The 21451-nt window shown below is 44.8% G+C and overlaps 1 protein-coding gene across 3 annotated transcripts in view; it reads left to right on the top strand.

Annotated features, from left to right (window-relative positions):
- Nucleotides 1-21451, top strand: part of zdhhc21 (zinc finger DHHC-type palmitoyltransferase 21) — a 229079-nt gene that overhangs the window by 190727 nt on the left and 16901 nt on the right. For all 3 annotated transcript variants that reach the window (XM_068028975.1, XM_068028972.1, XM_068028974.1), the window contains one exon: nucleotides 8267-8310. In XM_068028975.1, the coding sequence (XP_067885076.1) occupies nucleotides 8267-8310 (44 nt within the window). The remainder of the gene's footprint in view (nucleotides 1-8266; nucleotides 8311-21451) is intronic.

Genomic DNA, 21451 nt, shown 5'->3' with positions numbered 1-21451 from the left:
ACAGGTCACAATCTATATTTACATTTACCCACTTACTGATACGGTCAGTCATATACTTTATTTTTCCCAGAATAAAACACACCAACCAGGTTTCTTTAATAAACAACAAAATTATCAGTTTATTATAAAACAAGTCTTAACCAGTAATGAAGTAAAGCAGAAACACACAGATTGAAATTTTAAAGTTCCCTTTTTACCTTAGCCCCTCACACACACACACACACACACACACACACACACACACACACACACACACACACACAGCAGTTAACTGGAAAAAATAAGAGAATTTTGCTTTAGAGCTGTGTTGCAAAAAAAAAGACAAAAAAAAACACTTGCAGTGGCACAGTGGTTAGCACCGCAGCCTCACAGCTCCAGCGACCCGGGTTCAGTTCTGGGTACTGCCTGTGCAGAGTTTGCAAGTTCTGCCTGTGACTGCGTGGGTTTCTGCCGGGTGCTCTGGTTTCCTTCCACAGCCAAAGACTTGCAGGTTGATAGGTAAATTGGCCATTGTAAATTGCCCCTAGTGTAGGTAGGTGGTAGGAGAATTAAGGGAAGATGGGGATGTGGTAGGAAATATGGGATTAATGTAGGATTAGTATAAATGGGTGGTTGATGGTTGGCACAGACTCAGTGCTGTGACTCTATGACTTGGGCTGAATACTTGCTCATTCTTGAAGAAAACAGCAGATGAAATATGTTGTGTTCCAAAATTGACATAGAGTGGCCTCCGAGTACACATCGATGGGTCACTGGGATCTTTTCAAACAGTTCTTTTCAGGTGGCATTGAGAATTAATTTAGCAGGCTTTTCTTCAAAGACAGGAGACAAGATGAGTTGACACAGTGGACTTCTCAGGGTCTTTTAGAGAGGTGCTGGAAAGCTGAGCTGGGTTGTGGTCTTCTCTCATTCGTTGGGAATTCTCTTCTCTCCTTGGAAGTTCTCTCTCCCTTCTGCAGGCTTTTTAAAGAGATGGAACAGGCTGGCCTGAACTGTGCCTTCTGTCCTCCAGTTTTATTTTTAAAAACTCCAACACCTTTTAAACAGTTCATTCCCAACTCCAAACAATTCAAAAGTGAAGCCAGAAGCAGGAAGTCACTTCTCTGCACACATCTTCCCCTGTTACTAGGGTTTCTGTTCTAGTTTTAACTTGAGTCATGTGACAACCAGTAGATGATGTTGTCAAACAAGTCTTTTCAGTGTTCTCTTGATGACTCTCTTGGAAAAAGAACTGGTCCAACATCTCTTCAGTTTGACTATGAATTCTATCAAATATATATTTAACAAAAACAGAAGCACTTTCCTAACAATACCCGTTGTATAAATGGACTTGGTCTTCAACTTAGCAGCTCTTTTGCTTGAGGGACACGTATTGGGTTTTATTGTTTTTTAAAATGCAAAATGACACTGACATCACCTGCCACTGGACAAATTTAAAAATATACTGAGGTGGGAAGTAGAAAAAGGAAAAGGCATAACAAACAGGAGATTGGGAAAATCACTACCACTGAACTTGGCTGTAAAATGATGACTGATTGGGCAGAGATTAATGGGGGATGGAAAGTCTTTAATAAATACAATTTTTGAAGCCATAGGAAATATATTGTGGGGCGAAGTCAGGAAGTTAATGAACAATTGAAGGAAGCTGACAACTAGCAGGAGAATTGGAAAAGATTGGGGGTTTTAAAACACTTTTAAATAAAAATTAAATTGGTACAAAAGTATCTCTACAGTTAAAATAAACCGAATTGAATTGGGTGCTTCAATTGGAGAGGCTACAGATAGTTGCGTTGATAATGATTTTACCTCATATTTTCTTCCACTCCAGCTGCTGGTTGAGTATATGCCATATTTTATATTTGATGTGCAGCAGAGATAGCTATCACATAAAAAAGGAAACACGGACAGTCGTTTTCAAACTACTAGGGTTTAGAAACAAAATTAACAGCTTAAGTGTGATAAGAAAAGTGAATTGTAGCACTAGAGGTTACGGTGTCCTCTCTTCCCACAGCTGCAGACATACATGGTTTGATCATGTTGGTAGGAATTTGAATTCACTTGAATCCAGTATAATCATTTTTAGTGTATCCATTTGAATATGGAAATAGCAGAATAAATCTTTTCTCTATTATTTGCAGATGACAGAGCTTTTGAGGTGGGACGTAGTTGCACATTATTTAATATTTAATAAGGTCTAGATGATAAAGATGGAACAGTTAAATTAGACACAAGAATGTAGCTTGCTGATGCAGAACCGAAACTTCACAATCGGATTGAAACTCAAATCTCCAGAACATGGGTGATCTGAGGGGTCTCCGATCATCAGATTTCTGTATTTATTGACTTATGAATTAATTGTTTCGATACATTAATAAAAAAAATCAACAATAGTGACACAGTAATCTTTTGAGTAACTGGCACCAGCATGCTTCCAGGTCATAAAAAGCATTGATCTGAAAAGGCAATTTGTTACAATAAATGGGCACATAAGAAGTATCATATGTAATCCAGACTTTCAGATTATTCAGATTAAAACTGTGAATTGATTTTACTGTACTTCTGAAGACAGCGAGCTCTACCTCTCTACCACTTTTTCGACCCTTCCAAAGCCTTTATGATGTTAGTACGATATCCAGTCTTGGATGAGTTGCAGTTTCCTCCACTTAAACCTTGGAAAGTCCAAAGCCATTGGCTTCAGCCCCTGCTACAAACTCCTTGCCACCAGTTCCATTTCCCTCCAAGACTACTACCTTAGTTTAAAACAGACTGTTCGCAACCTTTGTGTCCTAATCAACCTTTGTGTCCTAATCAACCTTTGTGTCCTAATCAACCTTGAGCTTCCAAGTCCTTACCCTGTACGTCACAAAGACTGCCTACTTCCATCTCCGTAACATCACCCACCTCTGCCACTGTCTGAACCCATCTGCTATTAAAAACCGCATCCATGCCTTTATCACCTGCAAGTGTGACTATTCCGATGGTCTACTGGCCAGTTTCCCATCTTCTCTGAGCTTCCGCTCATACAAAACTCTGCTACCCTTATCCTAACACATGCCAACTCCCTGCTCAACCTACACTTGCTCTTGGTCATCCAATGGTTCCAATTTAAAATTCTTATCCTTGCATCTGAATCTTTTCATGGCCTTGCCATCCCTATCTCGGTAGCCTCCCCCACCAGAACTCTCCATTCTTCCGACTTTGGCCTCTTTTACATCCCCTCTTCCTTCCCAACCATTGGCTGCTGTGCCTGTAGGCATCCAGACCCCACATGCATAATCCCTGCCTAAACTTCACCACTTCCATCTCCTTTAAATTGGAAAAACCAGTGCTTAAACCAAGCTTTTGGTCAATCCTCCTGTACTAGGCCCAGTTTCTTAAGGTTTTTGGGGATGATTAGAAAAACTGAGATTAGCAGCTGTGGAATGCCAAAGAACAACAGATTTGTGGCAACAAAATCAGTTCAGTGCAACGAATGGATTAACAACCAGTCACTTGGCAGCAGAAGAGCAATGCTAAAAATGAACTGAGGCCTGGCTGCACGAGAGTGAGGTATTTTGTTCAAGCCAATGACATTTGATGATTTCCTGCATTTTAATTCTCTGCGGCAGTCCCAGAAGACTTTTTATCTTTGTTTTTCGAGAGGGGAATTCACTAGCAACTCCGTAGCTGTAGCTAAATCATTTTTTTAAAGCAATAATAATAATGAGGGTGAAAATAAAATGATGCAAATGTGAAACAAATACACAAAAAACTTGGAAACACAGCAGATCCGTCAGCATCTGTGATGAGGACAGCCACATCAGCATTTCAGATTGGGCATTCAGAATGGAGAAAGAGATGAACAAGGAATCTAATAGAATCAGAGGAACAAGCAGATAAACACTAACAGAGGGAGTATTGGCAGAATGACTATTGAATGATGTAACAGATTATCTCGGTCAAATAAAGGATAGCAGTGTTAAAGAAGCAACAATTTTCTGAATAGCTATGACAGGGAGCAGCCTGCCCAAGGAAAACAGGAGAGATGGAGAATTTAAAAAAAAAATTGAGGATCAGATTGGAAATTAAAAACAAAGATGCTGGCAGTGTAGGGAGGGTCCACCAACTACAAAGAAAAAGAACATGCCAGTGCCAAGGGTGCAACACCCCTTCTGCTAATCTGTTCTAAGAAGGGATCTATTTTCTTCCATCTCCACCCTGACACTGCCCCACCCCCACCCCAGCAACTGCTATACCAACTAGTCTCTATTCTTCCCTCCCCTGGACACTGACAGACCCGATTTATTCTGCCATATAATTTCCCAGTTATCGAAGGAAATGTGTGGCTGAATAAATTTACTCTCAGAACTGTGGTTTTCTGATTCTAGGAACATAAGAAAGTTAGGAACAAATAAAAAGCCAACTTGTCCTAAAACGAATGTTTTTTTTTCTGGTTGAGCTCACAATCGCCACCTTCTTACCATATCCCAATCCCCTCTCCTGTTGAAAATTGTCTTCAATAGTCTTCCCTTGTAACTTACTCCATATGTTGAATACTCTTTGTGTGAAATAGGTCTCCTTGAATAACCCATTATTTCTCATTTTAAAAATAGGTCCCCAAACTGTTGATCTCTTTGTACAGTGAAAACAACTTATCCGGATCTCCATTATTCATTTGATAATGGAAGAAAAGAACTTGTGGCAGTTTTAAATTCAAGAATTGTTTTCTCAATGTAATGTTTGCCAAAGTTGTTACCCATCACATACTTCAATTTTGTAATTTTGCCCCAACTCCAACTTTTTTCTGTTTCTCTCTCTTTACTTTTATGTCTCCATCAAAAATTGGGGAGATTAGGACAGATCATCCTTTACAAATCTCTGTACATCTCACTGGTTTCTGTCCCAGCAGAAGAATGTTATCTTGATGCACAAAAATGTAAAATGAGAAATCTCTCTGTAGATGTGAGCACAAGTTACAGATTTGCTCTGGTAAACTTCAACTGTATTTTGCAAATTTGAAGAAATTAGAAACGTTAAATAAAACTGATTTCTGCAGTATGCTCTATTTTGTTGCCTTAGTGTCTAATGCGTTATTCACCTCTAGATGGAGCTAATAGTAATGGTTTGCTTTGTTGGAATATTCCAGCTCTGCAGCACAGTTTTCACGAACAGACCAGCAAATGACTAAAATAGTTTATCTCATGGCTTACATGTTTTTTTTGTATTCTTACATTTTCTCTTTCTGTTATTTGCCATGTGTTCCTCATTTTGAAGGGGACTACATCTACATTGATCAGTATGTGTCACTCACTTTGCACAGCCTTTCTGGTGGCAGATATATTAGTTAGAGAGTAGATGGGAATGGTGAGTAAAACAATGGTACAGTGGAGTAAAGGCTGCCGACAATACACACAGCAGATTTGGATTATATAAATTATGAGAGTAATGTCTGCAGCCAAAACCTGATCTGCAAGAATATGTTGCACTAGCATATACTCCTGCTCATTTTTACATCCTCCTGATTTTCCACCATTAGGGAATGATGATGGGAAGACATATTGTCAGCATATTCAAATGAGGGAAATATGTCATCTGGTGTTATTTGTGTCTTTGCAATACTGGGACCCCAGGGACAATGGTTGATCCCTGATATCCCTAACTGCAACAGTGTTTTTTTTTTATTCATTCAGGGGTGTGGAAGTCGCTGGCTAGGCCAGCATTTGTGGCCCATCCCTAATTGCCCTTGAGAAGATGGTGGTGAGCTGCCTTCTTGAACCGCTGCAGTTCATTTGGGGTAGGTATACCCACAGTGCTGTTAGGAAGGGAGTTCCAGGATTTTGACCCAGCGACAGTGAAGGAACAACGATATAGTTCCAACTCAGGATGGTGTGTGACTTGGAGGGGAACTTGCAGGTGGTGATGTTCCCATGCATTTGCTGCCCTTGTCCTTCTAGTTGGTAGAGGTCGCGGGTTTGGAAGGTGCTGTCTAAGGAGCCTTGGTGCGTTGCTACAGTGCATCTTGTAGATGTCACACATTGCTGTGTGGAGGGAGTGAATGTTTGTAGATGGGGTGCCAATCAAGCGGGCTGCTTTGTCCTGGATGGTGTCGAGCTTCTTGAGTTTTGTTGGAGCTGCACCCATCCAGGCAAGTGGAGAGTATTCCATCACACTCCTGACTTGTGCCTTGCAGATGGTGGACAGGCTTTGGGGAGTCAGGAGGTGAGTTATTCACCTCAGGATTCCTAGCCTCGGACCTGCTGTTGTAGCCATGGTATTTATATGGCTACTCCAGTTCAGTTTCTGGTCAATGGTAACCCCATGGATGTTGATAGTGGGGGATTCAGTGATGGTATTGCCCCGTTGAATGTCAAGGGGAGATGGTTAGATTCTCTCTTGTTGGAGATGGTCATTGCCTGGCACTTGTGTGGCGCGAATGTTACTTGCCACTTATCAGCCCAAGCCTGGATATTGTCCAAGTCTTGCTGCATTTCTACACGGACTGCTTCAGTATCTGAGGAGTCACGAATGGTGCTGAACATTGTGCAATCAGCAGCGAACATCCCCACTTCTGACCTTATGATTGAAGGAAGGTCATTGATGAAGCAGCTGAAGATGGTCGGGCCTAGGACACTACCCTGAGGAACTCCTGCAGTGATGACCTGGAGCTCAGATGATTGACCTCCAACAACCACAACCTTTGCGCTTGGTATGACTCCAGCCAGCAGAGGGTTTTCCCCCTGATTCCCATTGACCTCAGTTTTGCTAGGGCTCCTTGATGCCATACTCGGTCAAATGCTGTCTTGATGTCAAGGGCAGTCATTCTCACCTCACCTCTTGAGTTCAGCTCTTTTGTCCATTTTTGAACCAAGGCTGTCATGAGGTCAGGAGCTGAGTGGCCCTGGCGGAACCCAAACTGAGCGTCACTGAGCAGGTTATTGCTAAGCAAGTGCCGCTTGATGGCACTGTTGATGACACCTTCCATCACTTTACTGATGATTGAGAGTAGGCTGATGGGGAGGTAATTGGCCGGGTTGGACTTGTCCTTTTTGTGTACAGGACATACCTGGGCAATTTTCCACATTGCAGGGTAGATGCCAGTGTTGTAGCTGTACTGGAACAGCTTGGCTAGGGGCGCGGCAATTTCTGGAGCACAGGTCTTCAGTACTATTGCCGGAATATTGTCAGGGCCCATAGCTTTTGCAGTATCCAATGCCTTCAGTCGTTTCTTGATATCACGCGGAGTGAATCGAATTGGCTGAAATCTGGTATCTGTAATGCTGGGGACTTCAAGAGGAGGCCGAGATGGATCATCACCTCGGCACTTCTGGCTGAAGATTGTTGCAAATGCTTCAGCCTTATCTTTCGCACTGATGTGCTGGGTTCCCCCATCATTGAGGATGGGGATATTTGTGGAGCCACCTCCTCCAGTTAGTTGTTTAATTGTCCACCACCATTCATGGCTGGATGTGGCAGGACTGCAGATCTTAGATCTGATCCGTTGGTTATGAGATCGCTTAGCTCTGTCTATCGCATGCTGCTTACGCAGTTTGGCACGCAGATAGTCCTGTGTTGTAGCTTCACCAGGTTGACACCTCATTTTGAGGTATGCCTGGTGCTGCTCCTGGCATGCCCTCCTGCACTCTTCATTGAAGCAGGGTTGGTCTCCTGGCTTGATGGTAATGGTAGAGTGGGGGATATGCTGGGCCATGAGGTTACAGATTGTGGTTGAGTACAGTTCTGCTGGGTGGAGGGAGAGCACATTTAATTTTTAAAACCTAGAACACAAGTGGCTTCATTCACAGGCCAGTGGGAGAAATTAAAGTTTTACCAGAAGGTTAGCGACCACCGGCTCCATTCCAGCTGAACAAAAGGCAGAAAGCTCAGCAAAGATGTATTAGCAATCCTAAGGACGGAAGTTCAGTTAGTGTCTGAGACGTCCCCTTGCGATGGGCGGAGACCTTTCTTTCATCGATCTAATACCTACATACATTTCATAGATTTAATACCGACAGCACAGAATGGACTTATCACTCGAAATTACTCGAAGGTGATTTTCATTTCAGTTCCATTTCTCGTAATGGTTTTATGCTGCAAGTTGAACACTTTGAAAGCAGAATGTTCAGAATATAAACAATATAGTTCTTTCAAATATATAAAAGTTGTTCACTGTATATTTCTCTCTATTTACTATACTTATTCAAATCATTGTTTTAAAATATTGCATCTGGAATATATGCTGAAAGCCTGAACTGTTTATTAATATTGTACTTAATATATTTGCCAACAGGATATGACAACGATAGAAAGAATGTCAAGCTGCCTTGATGAGACGTGAGTACTGAAGGGGACTGAATGGAGTTGCTCTCCCTTTATACCAAGGGAAAATAGTATTGCATTGGTAGAAGTATTAAAATATTGAAGTTGTTTATTTAATTTAATTCCAGTGATTTGATAATTGAATTTTCAGCACCATATTCCCATTTCAATTACTTTGTTTAAGTCACATTTTTGTGAAATTGGTAATATGGTGCTGAAAATTGAGTTATCAAAATATTTAAATTAAACAAATTCGAAATAACATTTTTGCAAAATTCAAGCTACACAAAATCAACTTCAACTTAATCAGTAATAGACTGCACCAGGGAATAAGCAAAACACTTGACATAATACTGAAATAATGAGCTGGATTTTGGTGTCTTGCCGCCAGGAGTGGCGGCGGGTGCGGAGAATGGTGGCGACACCGCATGGGACCCACGCTGCCGCGATTGTGCGAAGGGCGGCCACTTCGCATAGTCACGGCAGCCGACCCCTAATCATGACGGTGGCGGCATTGGCACCACCTGATGTGGAAGCAGGTGCTGGAGCCATTTTTCAAAAGCTGTCAGCCCTGGAGAGAGTTCAAAAAAATGCAGATATCACACCTTCCCCACCTTCCCTATACAAATACTGCAGAATTTACCACTTCCCCACCTTCCCTATACAAATACTGCAGAGTTTACCCCTTCCCCACCTTCCCGATACAAATACTGCAGAGTTTACCCCTTCCCCACCTTCCCGATACAAATACTGCAGAGTTTACACCTTCCCCATCTTCCCTATACAAATACTTCAGAATTTACCACTTCCCCACCTTCCCTATACAAATACTGCAGAGTTTACCCCTTCCCCACCTTCCCGATACAAATACTGCAGAGTTTACCCCTTCCCCACCTTCCCTATACAAATACTGCAGAATTTACCACTTCCCCACCTTCCCTATACAAATACTGCAGAGTTTACCCCTTCCCCACCTTCCCGATACAAATACTGCAGAGTTTACCCCTTCCCCACCTTCCCTATACAAATACTGCAGAATTTACCACTTCCCCACCTTCCCTATACAAATACTGCAGAGTTTACCCCTTCCCCACCTTCCCTATACAAATACTGCAGAGTTTACCCCTTCCCCACCTTCCCCACACAAATGCTGCAGAATTTACCGCACTCCCCATCTTCCCTATACAAATACTGCAGAGTTTACCCCTTTCCCACCTTCCCTATACAAATACTGCAGAGTTTACCCCTTTCCCACCTTCCCTATACAAATACTGCAGAGTTTACCCCTTCCCCATCTTCCCTATACAAATACTGCAGAGTTTAGCCTTTCCCCACCTTCCCGAGACAAATACTGCAGAGTTTCCCCTTTCCCCACCTTCCCTACACAAATACTGCAGAGTTTACCCCTTCCCCACCTACCCTCTCCAAATACTGCAGAGTTTACCCCTTCCCCACCTTCTCTATACAAATACTGCAACGTTTACCCCTTCCCCACCTTCTCTATACAAATACTGCAGACTTTACCTCTTCCCCACCTTCCCGATACAAATACTGCAGAGTTTACCACTTCCCCACCTTCCCTATACAAATATCTCAGAGTTTACCCCTTCTCCACCTTCCCTGTACAAATACTGCAGAGTTAACCCCTTCCCCACCTTTCCTTTACAGATACTGTAGAATTTACCCCTTCCCCACCTTCCCTTTACAAATACTGCAGAGTTTACCCATTCCCCTCCTTCCTTATACAAATACTGCAGAATTTACCCCTTCCCCACCTTCCCTCTGCAAATACTGCAGAGTTTACCCCTTCCCCAACTTCTCTATACAAATACTGCAGAATTTACCCCTTTCCCACCTTCCTAATCCAAGTACTACAGAGTTTACCCCTTCCCCACCTTCCCCAAACAAATAATGCAGAGTTTACCCCTTCCCCACCTTCCCTATACAAATACTGCAGACTTTACCCCTTTCCCAGCTTCCCAACACAAATACTGCAGAGTTTACCCCTTCCCCACCTTCCCTATACAAATAATGCAGAGCTAACCCCTTCCCCACCTTCCCTATACAAATACTGCAGACTTACCCCCTTCCCCAGCTTCCCTATACAAATACTGCAGAGTTTGCCCCTTTCCCACCTTCCCTATACAAATACTGCAGAGTTTACCCCTTCCCCACCTTCCCTATACAAATACTGCAGAGATTACCCCTTCCCCAGCTTCCCTATACAAATACTGCAGATTTTACCCCTTCCACACCTTCCCTATACAAATAATGCAGAGTTTACCCCTTCCCCACCTTCCCTACACAAATACTGCAGACTTACCCCCTTCCCCAGCTTCCCTATACAAATACTGCAGAGTTTACCCCTTTCCCACATTCCCTACACAAATAATGCAGAGTTTACCCATTCCCCACCTTCCCTATACAAATACTGCAGAGTTTACCCCTTCCCCATCTTCCCTATACAAATACTGCAGAGTTTACCCTTCCCCACCTTACCCATACAAATAATGCAGAGTTTACCCCTTCCCCACCTTCCCGATGCAAATACTGCAGAGTTTACCCCTTCCCCACATTTCCTATCCAAATACTGCAGAGTTTACCCCTTCCCCACCTTCCCTATACAAATACTACAAAGTTTACCCCTTCCCACTTCCCTTTTCAAATACAGCAGCGTTTCCTCATTCCCCAACTTCCCTATACAAATACTGCAGAGTTTACCCCTTCCCCACCTTCCCTATACAAATACTGCAGAGTTTACCCCTTCCCCACCTTCCCGATACAAATACTGCAGAGTTTACCCCTTCCCCACCTTCCCTATACAAATACTGCAGAGTTTACCCCTTCCCCACCTTCCCGATACAAATACTGCAGAGTTTACCCCTTCCCCACCTTCCCGATACAAATACTGCAGAGTTTACCCCTTCCCCACCATTCCAATACAAATACAGCAGAGTTTACCCCTTCCCCACATTTCCTATCCAAATACTGCAGAGTTTACCCCTTCCCCACCTTCCCTATACAAATACTACAAAGTTTACCCCTTCCCACTTCCCTTTTCAAATATTGCAGCGTTTCCTCATTCCCCACCTTCCCTTTACAAATACTGCAGAGATTACCCCTTCCCCACCATTCCAATACAAATAATGCAGAGTTTACCCCTTCCCCACCTTCCCTATTCAGATACTGCAGACTTTACCCCTTCCCCATCTTCCCAAAACAAATATTGCAGAGTTTACCCCTTCCCCGCCTTCCCAATACAAATACTGCACAGTTTACCCCTTCCCCATCTTCCCTATACAAATACTGCAGAGTTTACCCCTTCCCCACCTTCCCTATACAAATACTGCAGACTTTACCCCTTCCCCACCTTCCCTAGACAAATACTGCAATTGATACCACATCCGCACCTTCCCTATACAAATACTGCTGAGCTTACCCCTTCCCCACCTTCCCTACAGAAATACTGCAGAGTTTACCCCTTCCCCACCTTCCCTATACAAATACTGCAGAGTTTACTCCTTCCCCACCTTCCCTGGACAAATGCTACAGAGTTTACCCCTTCCCCATCTTCCCTATACAAATACTGCAGAGTTTACCCCTTCCCCACCTTCCCTATGCAAATACTGCAGAGTTTATCCCTTCCCCACCTTCCCCACACAAATGCTGCAGAATTTACCGCACTCCCCATCTTCCCTATACAAATACTGCAGAGTTTACCCCTTTCCCACCTTCCCTATACAAATACTGCAGAGTTTACCCCTTTCCCACCTTCCCTATACAAATACTGCAGAGTTTACCCCTTCCCCATCTTCCCTATACAAATACTGCAGAGTTTAGCCTTTCCCCACCTTCCCGAGACAAATACTGCAGAGTTTCCCCTTTCCCCACCTTCCCTACACAAATACTGCAGAGTTTACCCCTTCCCCACCTACCCTCTCCAAATACTGCAGAGTTTACCCCTTCCCCACCTTCTCTATACAAATACTGCAACGTTTACCCCTTCCCCACCTTTTCTATACAAATACTGCAACGTTTACCCCTTCCCCACCTTCTCTATACAAATACTGCAGACTTTACCTCTTCCCCACCTTCCCTATACAAATACTGCAGAGTTTACCACTTCCCCACCTTCCCTATACAAATATCTCAGAGTTTACCCCTTCTCCACCTTCCCTGTACAAATACTGCAGAGTTAACCCCTTCCCCACCTTTCCTTTACAGATACTGTAGAATTTACCCCTTCCCCACCTTCCCTTGACAAATACTGCAGAGTTTACCCATTCCCCTCCTTCCTTATACAAATACTGCAGAATTTACCCCTTCCCCACCTTCCCTCTGCAAATACTGCAGAGTTTACCCCTTCCCCAACTTCTCTATACAAATACTGCAGAATTTACCCCTTTCCCACCTTCCTAATCCAAGTACTACAGAGTTTACCCCTTCCCCACCTTCCCCAAACAAATAATGCAGAGTTTACCCCTTCCCCACCTTCCCTATACAAATACTGCAGACTTTACCCCTTTCCCAGCTTCCCAACACAAATACTGCAGAGTTTACCCCTTCCCCACCTTCCCTATACAAATAATGCAGAGCTAACCCCTTCCCCACCTTCCCTATACAAATACTGCAGACTTACCCCCTTCCCCAGCTTCCCTATACAAATACTGCAGAGTTTGCCCCTTTCCCACCTTCCCTATACAAATACTGCAGAGATTACCCCTTCCCCACCTTCCCTATACAAATAATGCAGAGCTAACCCCTTCCCCACCTTCCCTATACAAATACTGCAGAGATTACCCCTTCCCCAGCTTCCCTATACAAATACTGCAGATTTTACCCCTTCCACACCTTCCCTATACAAATAATGCAGAGTTTACCCCTTCCCCACCTTCCCTACACAAATACTGCAGACTTACCCCCTTCCCCAGCTTCCCTATACAAATACTGCAGAGTTTACCCCTTTCCCACATTCCCTACACAAATAATGCAGAGTTTACCCATTCCCCACCTTCCCTATACAAATACTGCAGAGTTTACCCCTTCCCCATCTTCCCTATACAAATACTGCAGAGTTTACCCTTCCCCACCTTACCCATACAAATAATGCAGAGTTTACCCCTTCCCCACCTTCCCGATGCAAATACTGCAGAGTTTACCCCTTCCCCACATTTCCTATCCAAATACTGCAGAGTTTACCCCTTCCCCACCTTCCCTATACAAATACTACAAAGTTTACCCCTTCCCACTTCCCTTTTCAAATACAGCAGCGTTTCCTCATTCCCCAACTTCCCTATACAAATACTGCAGAGTTTACCCCTTCCCCACCTTCCCTATACAAATACTGCAGAGTTTACCCCTTCCCCACCTTCCCGATACAAATACTGCAGAGTTTACCCCTTCCCCACCTTCCCTATACAAATACTGCAGAGTTTACCCCTTCCCCACCTTCCCGATACAAATACTGCAGAGTTTACCCCTTCCCCACCTTCCCGATACAAATACTGCAGAGTTTACCCCTTCCCCACCATTCCAATACAAATACAGCAGAGTTTACCCCTTCCCCACATTTCCTATCCAAATACTGCAGAGTTTACCCCTTCCCCACCTTCCCTATACAAATACTACAAAGTTTACCCCTTCCCACTTCCCTTTTCAAATATTGCAGCGTTTCCTCATTCCCCACCTTCCCTTTACAAATACTGCAGAGATTACCCCTTCCCCACCATTCCAATACAAATAATGCAGAGTTTACCCCTTCCCCACCTTCCCTATTCAGATACTGCAGACTTTACCCCTTCCCCATCTTCCCAAAACAAATATTGCAGAGTTTACCCCTTCCCCGCCTTCCCAATACAAATACTGCACAGTTTACCCCTTCCCCATCTTCCCTATACAAATACTGCAGAGTTTACCCCTTCCCCACCTTCCCTATACAAATACTGCAGACTTTACCCCTTCCCCACCTTCCCTAGACAAATACTGCAATTGATACCACATCCGCACCTTCCCTATACAAATACTGCTGAGCTTACCCCTTCCCCACCTTCCCTACAGAAATACTGCAGAGTTTACCCCTTCCCCACCTTCCCTATACAAATACTGCAGAGTTTACTCCTTCCCCACCTTCCCTGGACAAATGCTACAGAGTTTACCCCTTCCCCATCTTCCCTATACAAATACTGCAGAGTTTACCCCTTCCCCACCTTCCCTATGCAAATACTGCAGAGTTTATCCCTTCCCCACCTTCCCCACACAAATGCTGCAGAATTTACCGCACTCCCCATCTTCCCTATACAAATACTGCAGAGTTTACCCCTTTCCCACCTTCCCTATACAAATACTGCAGAGTTTACCCCTTTCCCACCTTCCCTATACAAATACTGCAGAGTTTACCCCTTCCCCATCTTCCCTATACAAATACTGCAGAGTTTAGCCTTTCCCCACCTTCCCGAGACAAATACTGCAGAGTTTCCCCTTTCCCCACCTTCCCTACACAAATACTGCAGAGTTTACCCCTTCCCCACCTACCCTCTCCAAATACTGCAGAGTTTACCCCTTCCCCACCTTCTCTATACAAATACTGCAACGTTTACCCCTTCCCCACCTTCTCTATACAAATACTGCAGACTTTACCTCTTCCCCACCTTCCCTATACAAATACTGCAACGTTTACCCCTTCCCCACCTTCTCTATACAAATACTGCAGACTTTACCTCTTCCCCACCTTCCCTATACAAATACTGCAGAGTTTACCACTTCCCCACCTTCCCTATACAAATATCTCAGAGTTTACCCCTTCTCCACCTTCCCTGTACAAATACTGCAGAGTTAACCCCTTCCCCACCTTCCCTTTCCAAATACTGCAGAGTTTACCCATTCCCCTCCTTCCTTATACAAATACTGCAGAATTTACCCCTTCCCCACCTTCCCTCTGCAAATACTGCAGAGTTTACCCCTTCCCCAACTTCTCTATACAAATACTGCAGAATTTACCCCTTTCCCACCTTCCTAATCCAAGTACTACAGAGTTTACCCCTTCCCCACCTTCCCCAAACAAATAATGCAGAGTTTACCCCTTCCCCACCTTCCCTATACAAATACTGCAGACTTTACCCCTTTCCCAGCTTCCCAACACAAATACTGCAGAGTTTACCCCTTCCCCACCTTCCCTATACAAATAATGCAGAGCTAACCCCTTCCCCACCTTCCCTATACAAATACTGCAGACTTACCCCCTTCCCCAGCTTCCCTATACAAATACTGCAGAGTTTGCCCCTTTCCCACCTTCCCTATACAAATACTGCAGAGTTTACCCCTTCCCCACCTTCCCTATACAAATACTGCAGAGATTACCCCTTCCCCAGCTTCCCTATACAAATACTGCAGATTTTACCCCTTCCACACCTTCCCTATACAAATAATGCAGAGTTTACCCCTTCCCCACCTTCCCTACACAAATACTGCAGACTTACCCCCTTCCCCAGCTTCCCTATACAAATACTGCAGAGTTTACCCCTTTCCCACATTCCCTACACAAATAATGCAGAGTTTACCCATTCCCCACCTTCCCTATACAAATACTGCAGAGTTTACCCCTTCCCCATCTTCCCTATACAAATACTGCAGAGTTTACCCTTCCCCACCTTACCCATACAAATAATGCAGAGTTTACCCCTTCCCCACCTTCCCTATGCAAATACTGCAGAGTTTATCCCTTCCCCACCTTCCCTATACTAATGCTGCAGAATTTACCGCATTCCCCATCTTCCCTATACAAATACTGCAGAGTTTACCCCTTCCCCATCTTCCCGATACAAATACTGCAGAGTTTACCCCTTCCCCATCTTCCCGATACAAATACTGCAGAGTTTACCCCTTCCCCAGCTTCCCTATACAAATACTGCAGATTTTACCCCTTTCCCACCTTCCCTATCTAAATACTGCAGAGTTTACCCCTTCCCCACCTTCCCTACACAAATACTGCAGAGTTTACCCCTTCCCCATCTTACCTACATAAGTACTGCAGAGTTTACCCTTTCCCCACCTTCCCTACACAAATACTGCAGAGTTTAGCCCTTCCCCACCTTCCCTATACAAATAATGCAGAGTTTACCCCTTCCCCACCTTCACTATACAAATACAGCAGACTTTACCCCTTTCCCAGCTTCCCTATACAAATACTGCAGAGTTTACCCCTTCCCCACCTTTCCTATACAAATAATGCAGAGTTTACTCCTTCCCCACCTTCCCTGTGCAAATGCTGCAGAGTTTACCCCTTCCCCATCCTCCCTATACAAATACTGCAGAGTTTAACCCTTCCCCACCTTCCCTATACAAATACTGCAGAGTTTACCCCTTTCCCAACTTCCCTGTACAAATGCTGCAGAGCTTACCCCTCCCCACCTTCCCTGTACAAATACTGCAGACTTACCCCCTTCCCCAGCTTCCCTCTACAAATACTGCAGAGTTTACCCCTTTCCCACCTTCCCTATACAAATAATTCAGAGTTTACCCCTTCCCCACCTTCCCGATACAAATAATGCAGAGTTTACCCCTTCCCCACCTTCCCTATACAGATACTGCAGAGTTTACCCCTTCCCCACCTTCCCTATACATATACTGCAGAGTTTACCCCTTCCCCACCTTCCCTATACAAATACTGCAGAGTTTACCCCTTCCCCACCTTCCCTACACAAATACTGTAGAGTTTACCCCTTCCCCACCTACCCGATAGAAATACTGCAGAGTTTACCCCTTCCCCACCTTCCCTGTACAAATACTGCAGACTTACCCCCTTCCCCAGCTTCCCTATACAAATACTGCAGAGTTTACCCCTTTCCCACCTTCCCTATACAAATAATTCAGAGTTTACCCCTTCCCCACCTTCCCGATACAAATAATGCAGAGTTTACCCCTTCCCCACCTTCCCTATACAAATACTGCAGAGTTTACCCCTTCCCCACCTTCCCTATACATATACTGCAGAGTTTACCCCTTCCCCACCTTCCCTATACAAATACTGCAGAGTTTACCCCTTCCCCACCTTCCCTACACAAATACTGTAGAGTTTACCCCTTCCCCACCTTCCCTTTAGAAATACTGCAGAGTTTACCCCTTCCCCAGCTTCCCTAGACAAATGCTGCAGAGTTTACCCCTTCCCCACCTTCCCTATACAAATACTTCAGACTTTACCCCTTCCCCACCTTCCCTTTCCAAATACTGTATAGTTTACCCCTTCTCCACGTTCCCTAAACAAATACTGCAGAGTTTACCCCTTCCCCACGTTCCCTAAACAAATACTGCAGAGTTTACCCCTTCCCCACCTTCCCTATACAAATACTGCAGAGTTTACCACTTCCCCACCTTCCCTACACAAATACTGCAGAGTTTACCCCTTCCCCAACTTCCCTATACAAATACTGCAGAGTTTACCCCTTCCTCACCTTCCCTGTACATATACTGCAGAGTTTCCTCCTTCCCCCTTCCCCTTACAAATACTGCAGAGTTTCCCCATTCCCCACCTTCCCGATACAAATGCTGCAGAGTTTACCCCTTCCCCACCTTCCCTATACAAATACTGCAGAGTTTACCCCTTCCCCACCTTCCCGATACAAATGCTGCAGAGTTTACCCCTTCCCCACCTTCCCTATACAAATACTGCAGACTTACCCCCTTCCCCAGCTTCCCTATACAAATACTGCAGAGTTTACCCCTTTCCCACCTTCCCTATACAAATAATTCAGAGTTTACCCCTTCCCCACCTTCCCGATACAAATAATGCAGAGTTTACCCCTTCCCCACCTTCCCTATACAAATACTGCAGAGTTTACCCCTTCCCCACCTTCCCTATACATATACTGCAGAGTTTACCCCTTCCCGACCTTCCCTATACAAATACTGCAGAGTTTACCCCTTCCCCACCTTCCCTACACAAATACTGTAGAGTTTACCCCTTCCCCACCTACCCTTTAGAAATACTGCAGAGTTTACCCCTTCCCCAGCTTCCCTAGACAAATGCTGCAGAGTTTACCCCTTCCCCACCTTCCCTATACAAATACTTCAGACTTTACCCCTTCCCCACCTTCCCTTTCCAAATACTGTATAGTTTACCCCTTCTCCACGTTCCCTAAACAAATACTGCAGAGTTTACCCCTTCCCCACCTTCCCTATACAAATACTGCAGAGTTTACCACTTCCCCACCTTCCCTACACAAATACTGCAGAGTTTACCCCTTCCCCAACTTCCCTATACAAATACTGCAGAGTTTACCCCTTCCTCACCTTCCCTGTACAAATACTGCAGAGTTTCCTCCTTCCCCCTTCCCTTTACAAATACTGCAGAGTTTACCCCTTCCCCACCTTCCCTATACAAATACTGCAGAGTTTACCCCTTCCCCACCTTCCCTACACAAATACTGTAGAGTTTACCCCTTTCCCACCTACCCTACACAAATACTGCAGAGTTTAGCCCTTCCCCATCTTACCTACATAAATACTGCAGAGGTTACACTTTCCCCACCTTCCCTACACAAATACTGCAGAGTTTAGCCCTTCCCCACCTTCCCTATACAAATATTGCAGAGTTTACCCCTTCCCCACCTTCCCTATACAAATACTGCAGAGTTTACCCCTTCCCCACCTTCCCTATACAAATACTGCAGAGTTTACCCCTTCCCCACCTTCCCTAGACAAATACTGCAGAGTTTACCCCTTCCCCACCTTCCCTACACAAATACTGTAGAGTTTACCCCTTCCCCACCTACCCTATAGAAATACTGCAGAGTTTACCCTTGCCCCAACTTCCCTATACAAATGCTGCTGAGTTTACTCCTTCCCCACCTTCCCTATACAAATACTGCAGAGTTTACCACTTCCCCACCTTCCCTACACAAATACTGTAGAGTTTACCCCTTTCCCACCTACCCTACACAAATACTGCAGAGTTTACCACTTCCCCACCTTCCCTACACAAATACTGTAGAGTTTACCCCTTCCCCAACTTCCCTATACAAATACTGCAGAGTTTCCCCATTCCCCACCTTCCCGATACAAATGCTGCAGAGTTTACCCCTTCCCCACCTTCCCTTTACAAATTCTGTAGAGTGTACCCCTTCCCCACCTTCCCTTTCCAAATACTGCAGAGTTTACCCCTTCCCCACCTTCCCTGTCCAAATACTGCAGAGTTTACTCCTTCCCCCTTCCCTTTTCAAATACTGCAGAGTTTCCCCATTCCCCACCTTCCCGATACAAATGCTGCAGAGTTTACCCCCTCCCCACCTTCCCTATACAAATACTGCAGAGTTTACCCCTTCCCCACCTTCCCTACACAAATACTGTAGAGTTTACCCCTTCCCCACCTACCCTATAGAAATACTGCAGATTTTACCCCTTCCCTTCTTTCCATATACAAAACTGCAGAGTTTACCCCTTCCCCACCTTCCCTCCACAAATACTGTAGAGGTTACCCCTTCCCCACCATCCCTACACAAATACTGCAGAGTTTACCCCTTCCCCACCTTCCCTTTACAAATTCTGTAGAGTGTACCCCTTCCCCACCTTCCTTATCCAAATACTGCAGAGTTTGCCACTTCCCCACCTTCCCTACACAAATATTGTAGAGGTTACCCCTTCCCCACCATCCCTATACAAATACTGCAGAGTTCACCCCTTCCCCACCTTCCCTTTACAAATTCTGTAGAGTTTACCCCTTCCCCACCTTCCCTTTACAAATACTGCAGAGTTTAACCCTTCCCCACCTTCCCTACACAAATAATGCAGAGTTTACCCCTTCCCCACCTTCCCTATACAAGTTCTGCAGAGTTTACCCCTTCCCCAACTTCCCTACACAAATTCTGCAGAGTTTAACCCTTCCCCACCTTCCCTACACAAATTCTGCAGAGTTTACCCCTTCCCCACCTTCCCTAGACAAATACTGCAGAGTTTACCCCTTCCCCACCTTCCCTATACAAATACTGCAGAGTTTACCCGTTCCCCACCTTCCCTACACAAATACTGCAGAGTTTACCCCTTCCCCAATTACCTACATGAATACTGCAGAGTTTACCCTTTCCCCACCTTCCCTGCACAAATACTGCAGAGTTTACCCCTTTCCCAGCTTCCCTATACAAATACTGCAGAGTTTACCCCTTCCCCACCTTCCCTATACAAATAATGCAGAGTTTACCCCTTCCCCACCTTCCCTATACAAATACTGCAGAGTTTACCCCATTCCCCAGCTTCCCTATACAAATACTGCAGAGTTTACCCCTTCCCCACCTTCCCTATACAAATACTGCAGAGTTTACCCCTTCCCCACCTTCCCTACACAAATACTGTAGAGTTTACCCCTTCCCCACCTACCCTATAGAAATACTGCAGAGTTTACCCCTTCCCTTCCTTCCCTATACAAATACTGCAGAGTTTACCCCTTCCCCACCTTCCCTCCACAAATACTGTAGAGGTTACCCCTTCCCCACCTTCCCTAGACAAATACTGCAGAGTTTACCCCTTCCCCACCTTCCCTACACAAATACTGTAGATTTTACCCCTTCCCCACCTACCCTATAGAAATACTGTAGAGTTTACCCCTTCCCCACCTACTCTATAGAAATAATGCAGAGTTTACCCCTTCCCCACCTTCCCTATACAAGTTCTGCAGAGTTTACCCCTTCCCCACCTTCCCTACACAAATACTGTAGAGTTTACCCCTTTCCCACCTACCCTACACAAATACTGCAGAGTTTAGCCCTTCCCCATCTTACCTACATAAATACTGCAGAGGTTACCCTTTCCCCACCTTCCCTACACAAATACTGCAGAGTTTAGCCCTTCCCCACCTTCCCGAAACAAATATTGCAGAGTTTACCCCTTCCCCACCTTCCCTATACAAATACTGCAGAGTTTACCCCTTCCCCACCTTCCCTATACAAATACTGCAGAGTTTACCCCTTCCCCACCTTCCCTAGACAAATACTGCAGAGTTTACCCCTTCCCCACCTTCCCTACACAAATACTGTAGAGTTTACCCCTTCCCCACCTACCCTATAGAAATACTGCAGAGTTTACCCTTGCCCCAACTTCCCTATACAAATGCTGCTGAGTTTACTCCTTCCCCACCTTCCCTATACAAATACTTCAGACTTTACCCCTTCCC

This window comes from Heterodontus francisci, chromosome 4 (genome assembly GCF_036365525.1).
Source record: "Heterodontus francisci isolate sHetFra1 chromosome 4, sHetFra1.hap1, whole genome shotgun sequence".
In the NCBI taxonomy this organism is placed as follows: Eukaryota; Metazoa; Chordata; class Chondrichthyes; order Heterodontiformes; family Heterodontidae; genus Heterodontus; species Heterodontus francisci.
Note: the sequence above shows the minus strand (reverse complement) of the source record. Positions and strands in the feature narration are given on the sequence as shown.